This window comes from Ascaphus truei, unplaced genomic scaffold (genome assembly GCF_040206685.1).
Source record: "Ascaphus truei isolate aAscTru1 unplaced genomic scaffold, aAscTru1.hap1 HAP1_SCAFFOLD_816, whole genome shotgun sequence".
Taxonomy (NCBI): Eukaryota; Metazoa; Chordata; class Amphibia; order Anura; family Ascaphidae; genus Ascaphus; species Ascaphus truei.
Window position 1 is genome coordinate 13,857 of NW_027457152.1, and position 13,077 is coordinate 26,933.

The following is a 13,077-nucleotide window of genomic DNA, read 5'->3' on the forward strand; positions in this document are numbered from 1 at the left end:
CTGTACGTCCCCCCCGCACTGCCCGCTCCCCCTTCCTGTACGTCCCCCCCGCACTGCCCGCTCCCCCTTCCTGTACGTCCCCCCCGCACTGCCCGCTCCCCCTTCCTGTACGTCCCCCCCCGCACTGCCCGCTCCCCCTTCCTGTACGTCCCCCCCGCACTGCCCGCTCCCCCTTCCTGTACGTCCCCCCCGGACTGCCCTGCATGCTCCCCCTTCCTGTACGTCCCCCCCGCACTGTCCGCTCCCCCTTCCTGTACGTCCCCCCCGCACTGCCCGCTCCCCTTCCTGTACGTCCCCCCGCACTGCCCGCTCCCCCTACCTGTACGTCCCCCCCCGCACTGCCCTGCATGCTCCCCCTTCCTGTACGTCCCCCCCGCACTGCCCGCTCCCCCTTCCGGTACGTCCCCCCCCGCACTGCCCGCTCCCCCTTCCTGTACGTCCCCCCCGCACTGCCCGCTCCCCCTTCCTGTACGTCCCCCCCGCACTGCCCGCTCCCCCTTCCTGTACGTCCCCCCCGGACTGCCCTGCATGCTCCCCCTTCCTGTACGTCCCCCCCGCACTGTCCGCTCCCCCTTCCTGTACGTCCCCCCCGCACTGCCCGCTCCCCCTTCCTGTACGTCCCCCCCGCACTGCCCGCTCCCCCTACCTGTACGTCCCCCCCGCACTGCAATGCATGCTCCCCCTTCCTGTACGTCCCCCCCGCACTGCCCCGCTCCCCCTTCCGGTACGTCCCCCCCGCACTGCCCGCTCCCCCTTCCTGTAACGTCCCCCCCGCACTGCCCGCTCCCCCTTCCTGTACGTCCCCCCCCGCACTGCCCGCTCCCCCCTTCCTGTACGTCCCCCCCGCACTGCCCGCTCCCCCTTCCTGTACGTCCCCCCCGCACTGCCCGCTCCCCCTTCCTGTACGTCCCGCCCGCACTGCCCGCTCCCCCTTCCGGTACGTTCCCCCCGCACTGCCCGCTCCCCCTTCCTGTACGTCCCCCCCGCTCCCCCTTCCAGTACGTCCCCCCCGCACTGCTCGCTCCCCCTTCCAGTACGTCCCCCCCGCACTGCCCGCTCCCCCTTCCGGTACGTCCCCCCCGCACTGCCCGCTCCCCCTTCCTGTACGTCCCCCCCGCACTGCCCGCTCCCCCTTCCTGTACGTCCCCCCCGCACTGCCCTGCATGCTCCCGCTTCCTGTACGTCCCGCCCGCACTGCCCGCTCCCTTCCTGTGCGTCCCCCCCCACACTGCCCGCTCCCCCTTCCTGTGCGTCCCCCCCCACACTGCCCGCTCCCCCTTCCTGTACGTCCCCCCCGCACTGCCCGCTCCCCCTTCCTGTTCGTCCTCCTCCCCGCACTGCCCGCTCCCCCTTCCTGTACGTCCCCCCCCGCACTGCCCGCTCCCCCTTCCTGTACGTCCCCCCCGCAATGCCCGCTCCCCCCTTCCTGTACGTCCCCCCCGCACTGCCCGCTCCCCCTTCCTGTACGTCCCCCCGCACTGCACGCTCCCCCTTCCTGTACGTCCCCCCCGCACTGCCCGCTCCCCCTTCCTGTACGTCCCCCCCGCAATGCCCGCTCCCCCTTCCTGTACATCCCCCCCGCACTGCCCGCTCCCCCTTCCTGTACGTCCCCCCCGCACTGCCCCGCTCCCCGTTCCTGTACATCCCCCCCGCACTGCCCACTTCCCCCCTTCCTGTACGTCCCCCCCGCACTGCCCGCTCCCTTCCTGTACGTCCCCCTCGCACTGCCCGCTCCCCCTTCCTGTACGTCCCCCCCCGCACTGCCCTTCCCCCTTCCTGTACGTCCCCCCGCACTGCCCGCTCCCTTCCTGTACGTCCCCCTCGCACTGCCCGCTCCCTTCCTGTACGTCCCCCTCGCACTGCCCGCTCCCTTCCTGTACTTCCCCCCCGCACTGCCCACTCCCCCTTCCTGTACGTCCCCCCCGCACTGCCCGCTCCCTTCCTGTACGTCCCCCTCGCACTGCCCGCTCCCTTCCTGTACGTCCCCCCCCGCACTGCCCTGCATGCTCCCCCTTCCTGTACGTCCCCCCCCGCACTGCCCTGCATGCTCCCCCTTCCTGTACGTCCCCCCCGCACTTCCCGCTCCCCCTTCCTGTACGTCCCCCCCGCACTGCCGGCTCCCTTCCTGTACGTCCCCCCCGCACTGCCCGCTCCCCCTTCCAGTACGTCCCCCCCGCACTGCCCGCTCCCCCTTCCTGTACGTCCCCCCCGCACTGCCGGCTCCCTTCCTGTACGTCCCCCCCGCACTGCCCGCTCCCCCTTCCTGTACGTCCCCCCCGCACTGCCCGCTCCCCCTTCCTGTACGTCCCCCCCGCACTGCCCGCTCCCCCTTCCTGTACGTCCCCCCCGCACTGCCCGCTCCCCCTTCCTGTACGTCCCCCCCGCACTGCCCGCTCCCCCTTCCTGTACGTCCCCCCCGCACTGCCCGCTCCCCCTTCCTGTACGTCCCCCCCCGCACTGCCCGCTCCCCCTTCCTGTACGTCCCCCCCCGCACTGCCCGCTCCCCCTTCCTGTACGTCCCCCCCGCACTGCACGCTCCCCCTTCCTGTACGTCCCCCCCGCACTGCCCGCTCCCCCTTCCTGTACGTCCCCCCTGCACTGCCCTGCATGCTCCCCCTTCCTGTATGTCCCCCCCGCACTGCCCGCTCCCCCTTCCTGTACGTCCCCCCCGCACTGCCCGCTCCCCCTTCCTGTACGTCCCCCCCCGCACTGCCCGCTCCACCTTCCTGTACGTCCCCCCCGCACTGCCAGCTCCCCCTTCCTGTACGTCCCCCCCGCACTGTCCGCTCCCCCTTCCTGTACGTCCCCCCCGCACTGCCCGCTCCCCCTTCCTGTACGTCCCCCCCGCACTGCCCGCTCCCCCCCGCACTGCCCGCTCCCCCTTCCTGTACGTCCCCCCCGCACTGCCCGCTCCCCCTTCCTGTACGTCCCCCCCGCACTGCCCGCTCCCCCTTCCTGTACGTCCCCCCCGCACTGCCCTGCATACTCCCCGTTCCTGTACGTCCCCCCCGCACTGCCCGCTCCCCCTTCCTGTACATCCCCCCCGCACTGCCCGCTCCCCGTTCCTGTACATCCCCCCCGCACTGCCCACTCCCCCTTCCTGTACGTCCCCCCCGCACTGCCCGCTCCCTTCCTGTACGTCCCCCTCGCACTGCCCGCTCCCTTTCTGTACGTCCCCCCCGCACTGCCCTGCATGCTCCCCCGTTCCTGTACATCCCCCCCCGCACTGCCCACTCCCCCTTCCTGTACGTCCCCCCCGCACTGCCCACTCCCCCTTCCTGTACGTCCCCCCCGCACTGCCCGCTCCCTTCCTGTACGTCCCCCTCGCACTGCCCTGCATGCTCCCCCTTCCTGTACATCCCCCCCGCACTGCCCGCTCCCCGTTCCTGTACATCCCCCCCGCACTGCCCACTCCCCCTTCCTGTACGTCCCCCCCGCACTGCCCGCTCCCTTCCTGTACGTCCCCCTCGCACTGCCCGCTCCCTTTCTGTACGTCCCCCCCGCACTGCCCTGCATGCTCCCCGTTCCTGTACATCCCCCCCGCACTGCCCACTCCCCCTTCCTGTACGTCCCCCCCGCACTGCCTTCCTGTACGTCCCCCTCGCACTGCCCGCTCCCCCTTCCTGTACGTCCCCCCCGCACTGCTCTGCATGCTCCCCCTTCCTGTACGTCCCCCCCGCACTGCCCTGCATGCTCCCCCCTTCCTGTACGTCCCCCCCGCACTTCCCGCTCCCCCTTCCTGTACGTCCCCCCCGCACTGCCGGCTCCCTTCCTGTACGTCCCCCCCGCACTGCCCGCTCCCCCCTTCCCAGTACGTCCCCCCCGCACTGCCCGCTCCCCCTTCCTGTACGTCCCCCCCCGCACTGCCCGGCTCCCCTTCCTGTACGTCCCCCCCGCACTGCCCGCTCCCCCTTCCTGTACGGTCCCCCCCGCACTGCCCGCTCCCCCCTTCCTGTACGTCCCCCCCGCACTGCCCGCTCCCCCTTCCTGTACGTCCCCCCTTCCTGTACGTCCCCCCGCACTGCACGCTCCCCCTTCCTGTACGTCCCCCCGCACTGCCCGCTCCCCTTCCTGTACGTCCCCCCCGCACTGCCCGCTCCCCCTTCCTGTACGTCCCCCCCGCACTGCCCGCTCCCCCTTCCTGTACGTCCCCCCCGCACTGCCCGCTCCCCCTTCCTGTACGTCCCCCCCGCACTGCCGGCTCCCCTTCCTGTACGTCCCCCCCGCACTGCCCGCTCCCCCTTCCTGTACCTCCCCCCCGCACTGCTCGCTCCCCCTTCCTGTACCTCCCCCCCGCACTGCCCGCTCCCCCTTCCTGTACGTCCCCCCCGCACTGCCCGCTCCCCCTTCCTGTACGGTCCCCCCCGCACTGCCCGCTCCCCCTTCCTGTACGTCCCCCCCGCACTGCCCGCTCCCCCTTCCTGTACGTCCCCCCCGCACTGCACGCTCCCCCTTCCTGTACGTCCCCCCCCGCACTGCCCGCTCCCCCTTCCTGTACGTCCCCCCGCACTGCCCGCTCCCCCTTCCTGTACGTCCCCCCCGCACTGCCCGCTCCCCCTTCCTGTACGTCCCCCCCGCACTGCCCGCTCCCCCTTCCTGTATGTCCCCCCCGCACTGCCCGCTCCCCCTTCCTGTACGTCCCCCCCGCACTGCCCGCTCCCCCTTCCTGTACGTCCCCCCCCGCACTGCCCGCTCCCCCTTCCTGTACGTCCCCCCCGCACTGCCCGCTCCACCTTCCTGTACGTCCCCCCCGCACTGCCAGCTCCCCCTTCCTGTACGTCCCCCCCGCACTGCCAGCTCCCCCTTCCTGTACGTCCCCCCCGCACTGCCAGCTCCCCCTTCCTGTACGTCCCCCCCGCACTGCCAGCTCCCCCTTCCTGTACGTCCCCCCCGCACTGCCAGCTCCCCCTTCCTGTACGTCCCCCCCGCATTGCCCTGCATGCTCCCCCTTCCTGTACGTCCCCCCCGCTCTGCCCGCTCCCCCTTCCTGTACGTCCCCCCCCCGCACTGCCCGCTCCCTTCCTGTACGTCCCCCCCGCACTGCCCTGCATGCTCCCCCTTTATGTACGTCCCCCCCGCACTGCCCGCTCCCCCTTCCTGTACGTCCCCCCCGCACTGCCCGCTCCCACTTCCTGTACGTCCCCCCCGCACTGCCCGCTCCCTTCCTGTACGTCCCCCCCGCACTGCCCGCTCCCTTCCTGTACGTCCCCCCCGCACTGCCCGCTCCCTTCCTGTACGTCCCCCCCGCACTGCCCTGCATGCTCCCCCTTCCTGTACGTCCCCCCCCGCACTGCCCGCTCCCTTCCTGTACGTCCCCCCCGCACTGCCCGCTCCCTTCCTGTACGTCCCCCCCGCACTGCCCTGCATGCTCCCCCTTCCTGTACGTCCCACCCGCACTGCCCACTCCCCCTTCCTGTACGTCCCCCCCGCACTGCCAGCTCCCCCCTTTCTGTACGTCCCCCCGCACTGCCCGCTCCCTTCCTGTACGTCCCCCCCGCACTGCCCACTCCCCCTTCCTGTACGTCCCCCCCGCACTGCCCACTCCCCCTTCCTGTACGTCCCCCCCGCACTGCCCACTCCCCCTTCCTGTACGTCCCCCCCGCACTGCCCGCTTCCCCTTCCTGTACGCCCCCCCGCACTTCCCGCTCCCCCCCCGCACTGCCCGCTCCCCGTTCCTGTACATCCCCCCCGCACTGCCCGCTTCCCCTTCCTGTACGTCCCCCCCGCACTGCCCGCTCCCCCTTCCTGTACGCCCCCCGCACTTCCCGCTCCCCCTTCCTGTACGTCCCCCCCGCACTGCCCGCTCCCCCTTCCTGTACGTCCCCCCCGCACTGCCGCTCCCCCTTCCTGTACGTCCCCCCCGCACTGCCCGCTCCCCCTTCCTGTACGTCCCCCCCGCACTGCCCGCTCCCCCTTCCTGTACGTCCCCCCCGCACTGCCCGCTCCCCCTTCCTGTACGTCCCCCCCGGACTGCCCTGCATGCTCCCCCTTCCTGTACGTCCCCCCCGCACTGTCCGCTCCCCCTTCCTGTACGTCCCCCCCGCACTGCCCGCTCCCCCTTCCTGTACGTCCCCCCCGCACTGCCCGCTCCCCCTACCTGTACGTCCCCCCCGCACTGCCCTGCATGCTCCCCCCTTCCTGTACATCCCCCCGTCTGCCCGCTCCCCCTTCCGGTACGTCCCCCCCGCACTGCCCGCTCCCCCTTCCTGTACGTCCCCCCCCGCACTGCCCGCTCCCCCTTCCTGTACGTCCCCCCCGCACTGCCCGCTCCCTTCCTGTACGTCCCCCCCGCACTGCCCTGCATGCTCCCCCTTCCTGTACGTCCCCCCCGCACTGCCCGCTCCCTTCCTGTACGTCCCCCCCCGCACTGCCCGCTCCCTTCCTGTACGTCCCCCCCGCACTGCCCTGCATGCTCCCCCTTCCTGTACGTCCCACCCGCACTGCCCACTCCCCCTTCCTGTACGTCCCCCCCGCACTGCCAGCTCCCCCTTTCTGTACGTCCCCCCCGCACTGCCCGCTCCCTTCCTGTACGTCCCCCCCGCACTGCCCACTCCCCCTTCCTGTACGTCCCCCCGCACTGCCCACTCCCCCTTCCTGTACGTCCCCCCCGCACTGCCCACTCCCCCTTCCTGTACGTCCCCCCCGCACTGCCCGCTTCCCCTTCCTGTACATCCCCCCCGCACTGCCCGCTCCCCCTTCCTGTGCGTCCCCCCCACACTGCCCGCTCCCCCTTCCTGTACGTCCCCCCCGCACTGCCCCGCTCCCCCTTCCTGTACGTCCTCCCCGCACTGCCCGCTCCCCCTTCCTGTACGTCCCCCCCGCACTGCCCGCTCCCCCTTCCTGTACGTCCCCCCCGCAATGCCCGCTCCCCCTTCCTGTACGTCCCCCCCGCACTGCCCGCTCCCCCTTCCTGTACGTCCCCCCCGCACTGCACGCTCCCCCTTCCTGTACGTCCCCCCCGCACTGCCCGCTCCGCCCGCTCCCCCTTCCTGTACGTCCCCCCCGCACTGCCCGCTCCCCCTTCCGGTACGTTCCCCCCGCACTGCCCGCTCCCCCTTCCTGTACGTCCCCCCCGCAATGCCCGCTCCCCCTTCCTGTACGTCCCCCCCGCACTGCCCGCTCCCCCTTCCTGTACGTCCCCCCCCGCACTGCCTGCTCCCCCTTCCTGTACGTCCCCCCCACACTGCCCGCTCCCCCCTTCCTGTACGTCCCCCCCGCAAGCCCGCTCCCCCTTCCTGTACGTCCCCCCCGCACTGCCCGCTCCCCCTTCCTGTACGTCCCCCCCGCACTGCCCGCTCCCCCTTCCTGTACGTCCCCCCCGCACTGCCCGCTCCCCCTTCCTGTACGTCCCCCCCGCACTGCCCGCTCCCCCTTCCTGTACGTCCCCCCCGCACTGCCCTGCATGCTCCCCCTTCCTGTACGTCCCCCCCGCACTGCCCTGCATGCTCCCCCTTCCTGTACGTCCCCCCCGCACTGCCCACTCCCCCTTCCTGTACGTCCCCCCCGCACTGCCCGCTCCCCCTTCCTGTACGTCCCCCCCGCACTGCCCGCTCCCCCTTCCTGTACGTTCCCCCTTCCTGTACGTCCCCCCCCCGCACTGCCCGCTCCCCTTCCTGTGCGTCCCCCCCACACTGCCCGCTCCCCCTTCCTGTGCGTCCCCCCCACACTGCCCGCTCCCCCTTCCTGTACGTCCCCCCCGCACTGCCCGCTCCCCTTCCTGTACGTCCCCCCCGCACTGCCCGCTCCCCCTTCCTGTACGTCCCCCCCGCACTGCCCGCTCCCCCTTCCTGTACGTCCCCCCCCCGCAATGCCCCGCTCCCCCTTCCTGTACGTCCCCCCCGCACTGCCCGCTCCCCCTTCCTGTACGTCCCCCCCGCACTGCCCGCTCCCCCTTCCTGTACGTCCCCCCGCACTGCCCGCTCCCCCTTCCGGTACGTTCCCCCCGCACTGCCCGCTCCCCCTTCCTGTACGTCCCCCCCGCACTGCCCGCTCCCCCCTTCCTGTACGTCCCCCCCGCAATGCCCGCTCCCCCTTCCTGTACGTCCCCCCCGCGACTGCCCGCTCCCCCTTCCTGTACGTCCCCCACCGCACTGCCCGCTCCCCCTTCCTGTACATTGTCCCCCCCGCACTGCCCCGCTCCCCCTTCCTGTACATTCCCCCCCCCCCCCGCACTGCCCCGCTCCCCCTTCCTGTACGTCCCCCCCGCACTGCCAGCTCCCCATTCCTGTACGTCCCCCCCCGCACTGCCCGCTTCCCCTTCCTGTACGTCCCCCCCGCACTGCCCGCTCCCCCTTCCCCTGTACGTCCCCCCCGCACTGCCCGCTCCCCCTTCCCCTGTACGTCCCCCCCGCACTGCCCGCTCCCCCTTCCTGTACGTCCCCCACCGCACTGCCCGCTCCCCCTTCCTGTACATCCCCCCCGCACTGCCCGCTCCCCCTTCCTGTACGTCCCCCCCGCACTGCCCGCTCCCCCTTCCTGTACGTCCCCCCCGCACTGCCCACTCCCCCTTCCTGTAGGTCCCCCCCGCACTGCCCTGCATGCTCCCCCTTCCTGTACGTCCCCCCCGCACTGCCCACTCCCCCTTCCTGTAGGTCCCCCCCGCACTGCCCTGCATGCTCCCCCTTCCTGTACGTCCCCCCCGCACTGCCCACTCCCCCTTCCTGTAGGTCCCCCCCCGCACTGCCCCACTCCCCCTTCCTGTAGGTCCCCCCCGCACTGCCCTGCATGCTCCCCCTTCCTGTACGTCCCCCCCCGCACTGCCCTGCATGCTCCCCCTTCCAGTACGTCCCCCCCGCACTGCCCGCATCCCCTTCCTGTAGGTCCCCCCCGCACTGCCCGCTTCCCCTTCCTGTACGTCCCCCCCGCACTGCCCGCTTACCCTTCCTGTACGTCCCCCCGCACTGCCCTGCATGCTCCCCCTTCCTGTACGTCCCCCCCCGCACTGCCCGCTCCCCCTTCCTGTAGGTCCCCCCCGCACTGCCTGCTTCCCCTTCCTGTAGGTCCCCCCCGCACTGCCCGCTTCCCCTTCCTGTAGGTCCCCCCCGCACTGCCCGCTTCCCCTTCCTGTACGTCCCCCCCCGCACTGCCCCGCTCCCCCTTCCTGTACGTCCCCCCCCCCGCACTGCCCACTCCCCCTTCCTGTACGTCCCCCCCGCACTGCCCACTCCCCCTTCCTGTACGTCCCCCCCGCACTGCCTGCTTCCCCTTCCTGTACGTCCCCCCCGCACTGCCCACTCCCCCTTCCTGTACGTCCCCCCCGCACTGCCCGCTTCCCCTTCCTGTACGTCCCCCCCGCACTGCCCGCTCCCCCTTCCTGTAGGTCCCCCCCGCACTGCCCGCTTCCCCTTCCTGTAAGTCCCCCCCGCACTGCCCTGCATGCTCCCCCTTCCTGTACGTCCCCCCCCCCGCACTGCCCACTCCCCCTTCCTGTACGTCCCCCCCGCACTGCCCACTCCCCCTTCCTGTACGTCCCCCCCCGCACTGCCTGCTTCCCCTTCCTGTAGGTCCCCCCCGCACTGCCCGCTTCCCCTCCTGTAGGTCCCCCCCGCACTGCCCGCTTCCCCTTCCTGTACGTCCCCCCCGCACTGCCCTGCATGCTCCCCCTTCCTGTACGTCCCCCCCGCACTGCCCGCTCCCTTCCTGTACGTCCCCACGCACTGCCCGCTCCCCCTTCCTGTAGGTCCCCCCCCGCACTGCCCGCTCCCCCTTCCTGTAGGTCCCCCCCGCACTGCCCGCTTCCCCTTCCTGTACGTCCCCCCCCGCACTGCCCGCTCCCCCTTCCTGTACGTCCCCCCCGCACTGCCCGCTCCCCCTTCCTGTATGTCCCCCCCGCACTGCTCGCTCCCCCTTCCAGTACGTCCCCCCGCACTGCCCGCTCCCCCTTCCTGTACGTCCCCCCCACACTGCCCGCTCCCCCCTTCCTGTACGTCCCCCCCGCACTGCCCGCTCCCCCTTCCTGTACGTCCCCCCCGCACTGCCCGCTCCCCCTTCCTGTACGTCCCCCACGCACTGCCCGCTCCCCCTTCCTGTACGTCCCCCCCGCACTGCCCGCTCCCCCTTCCTGTACGTCCCCACCGCACTGCCCCGCTCCCCCTTCCTGTACGTCCCCCCCGCACTGCCCGCTCCCCCTTCCTGTACGTCCCCCCCGCACTGCCCGCTCCCCCTTCCTGTACGTCCCCCCCGCACTGCCCGCTCCCCCTTCCTGTATGTCCCCCCCGCACTGCCCGCTCCCCCTTCCTGTATGTCCCCCCCGCACTGCCCACTCCCCCTTCCTGTATGTCCCCCCCGCACTGCCCGCTCCCCCTTCCTGTATGTCCCCCCCGCACTGCCCGCTCCCCCTTCCTGTACGTCCCCACCGCACTGCCCGCTCCCCCCTTCCTGTACGTCCCCCCCGCACTGCCCGCTCCCCCTTCCTGTATGTCCCCCCCGCACTGCCCGCTCCCCCTTCCTGTACGTCCCCACCGCACTGCCCGCTCCCCCTTCCTGTACGTCCCCCCCGCACTGCCCGCTCCCCCTTCCTGTATGTCCCCCCCGCATTGCCCGCTCCTCCTTCCTGTACGTCCCCCCCGCACTGCCCGCTCCCCCTTCCTGTACGTCCCCCCCGCACTGCCCGCTCCCCCTTCCTGTACGTCCCCCCCGCACTGCCCGCTCCCTCCTGCATGCCCCCCCCCGCACTGCCCGCTCCCTCCTGCATGCCCCCACCGCACTACCCGCTCCCTCCTGCATGCACCCCCCCCCCGCACTGCCCGCTCCCTCCTGTATGCCCCCCCGCACTGCCCGCTCCCTCCTGTATGCCCCCCCGCACTGCCCGCTCCCTCCTGTATTGCCCCCCCCCCGCACTGCCCGCTCCCTCCTGCATGCCCCCCGCACTGCCCGCTCCCTCCTGCATGCCCCCGCACTGCCCGCTCCCTCCTGCATGCCCCCCACACTGCCCCGCTCCCTCCTGCATGACCGCTCCCTTCTGCATGCCCCCCGCACTGCCCGCTCCCTCCTGCATGCCCCCCGCACTGCCCGCTCCCTCCTGCATGCCCCCCCACACTGCCCGCTCCCTCCTGCATGACCGCTCCCTCCTGCATGCCCCCCGCACTGCCCCGCTCCCTCCTGCATGACCGCTCCCTCCTGCATGCCCCCCGCACTGCCCGCTCCCCTCCTGCATGCCCCCCACACTGCCCGCTCCCTCCTGCATGCCCCCCGCACTGCCCGCTCCCTCCTGCATGCCCCCCGCACTGCCCGCTCCCTCCTGCATTCCCCCGCACTGCCCGCTCTCTCCTGCATGCCCCCCCACACGGCCCGCTCCCTCCTGCATGTCCCCCGCACTGCCCGCTCCCTCCTGCATGCCCCCGCACTGCCCGCTCCCTCCTGCATGCCCCCCACACTGCCCGCTCCCTCCTGCATGCCCCCCACACTGCCCGCTCCCTCCTGCATGCTCCCCCCACACTGCCCGCTCCCTCCTGCATGACCGCTCCCTCCTGCATGCCCCCGCACTGCCCGCTCCCTCCTGCATGACCGCTCCCTCCTGCATGCCCCCCGCACTGCCCGCTCCCTCCTGCATGCCCCCCACACTGCCCGCTCCCTCCTGCATGCCCCCCGCACTGCCCGCTCCTCCTGCATGCCCCCCGCACTGCCCGCTCCCTCCTGCATTCCCCCCACTGCCCGCTCCCTCCTGCATGCCCCCCACACTGCCCGCTCCCTCCTGCATGCCCCCGCACTGCCCGCTCCCTCCTGCATGCCCCCGCACTGCCCGCTCCCTCCTGCATGCCCCCCGCACTGCCCGCTCCCTCCTGCATGCCCCCCGCACTGCCCGCTCCCTCCTGCACTCACCGCCAGGCCTGCGTGCTGGATTGCAGCTGAGGACTGGTGCTCCTGCATGCATCCCAGAACTGCCCGAACTCCCCCTTCTGTGGCAAACAGAACCCGCCAGTCATACTTGGACATCACCACATAGGTCAGCTGCAAACATGTGACCATCAGCAGCTTCTCCTTCATCTGATTGGTCAGAAGTTCCACCAACATCTTCACCATGTTCCTCCTGACGGCAGAGACCATACACATCTCCTTAGTGGGGAACGTTCCTAGTTCTAGATAAGATCCAGACTATCGTGTACTGCTAGGTTCCATTTTTAGAAAGCGCAGAACACCGGATATTTACAGAGAGGAAACTCGCCAGGCTTCTGATAGGTATCTGTTACAGAAGTAAACATAGGATTCTGTATTCATTGCTTATTAGTAACTGTGAGGTATAGTTTGGCAAGTAATGAGGAAAAGGCGTGACTGCCACGTAAAGCGAAGCGAGTAGGGAGAGAAAGTGTATGATGGTTTGTGCCTGGACATACAGAGACCGAACTAGGAAACACAGTCATGCTGATTACTTCCCACTCGGAACCTGTATTAATCCCATATACAGCGGTGTGAAAAAGAAAGTGCACCCTCTGTGAATTCTATGGTTTTACATATCAGGACATAATAACAGTCATCTGTTCCTTAGCAGGTCTTAAACTTAGGTAAATACAACCTCAGATGAACAACAACACATGACATATTACAGTGTGTGTGTGTGTGTGTGTGTGTGTGTGTGTGTGTGTGTGTGTGTGTGTGTGTGTGTGTGTGTGTGTACACATGACATCTTACACCGTATCATGATTTAACAAAAATAAAGCCAAAATGGAGAAGCCATGTGTGAAAACTAAGTACACCTTATGATTCAATAGGTTGTAGAACCACCTTTAGCAGCAATAACTTGAAGTAATTGTTTTCTGTATGACTTTATCAGTCTCTCACATCGTTGTGGAGGAATTTTGGCCCACTCTTCTGGGGTCATTGAGGTTTGCGGGCATTTGTTTATGCACAGCTCTCTTAAGGTCCCGCCACAGCATTTCAAATCGGGCTGAGGTCTGGACTTTGACTGGGCCATTGCAACACCTTGATTCTTTTCTTTTTCAGCCATTCTGTTGTAGATTTGCTGGTGTGCTTGGGATCATTGTCCTGTTGCATGACCCAATTTCGGCCAAGCTTTAGCTGTCGGACAGATGGCCTCACATTTGACGCTAGAATACTTTGGTATACAGAGGAGTTCATGGT

The 13,077-nt window shown here is 69.9% G+C and overlaps 1 protein-coding gene across 1 annotated transcript in view; it reads right to left on the minus strand.

Moving 5' to 3' along the window:
• Window positions 1-11,820: 11,820 nt before the first annotated feature.
• The window catches only part of LOC142486323 (cullin-9-like), a gene marked incomplete at its 3' end in the record, with an annotated part of 73,582 nt that continues 72,325 nt past the window's right edge, over window positions 11,821-13,077 (minus strand). Inside the window, exon 9 of the mRNA XM_075584938.1 lies at window positions 11,821-12,028. Coding sequence (XP_075441053.1) covers window positions 11,821-12,028 — 208 coding nt within the window. The remainder of the gene's footprint in view (window positions 12,029-13,077) is intronic.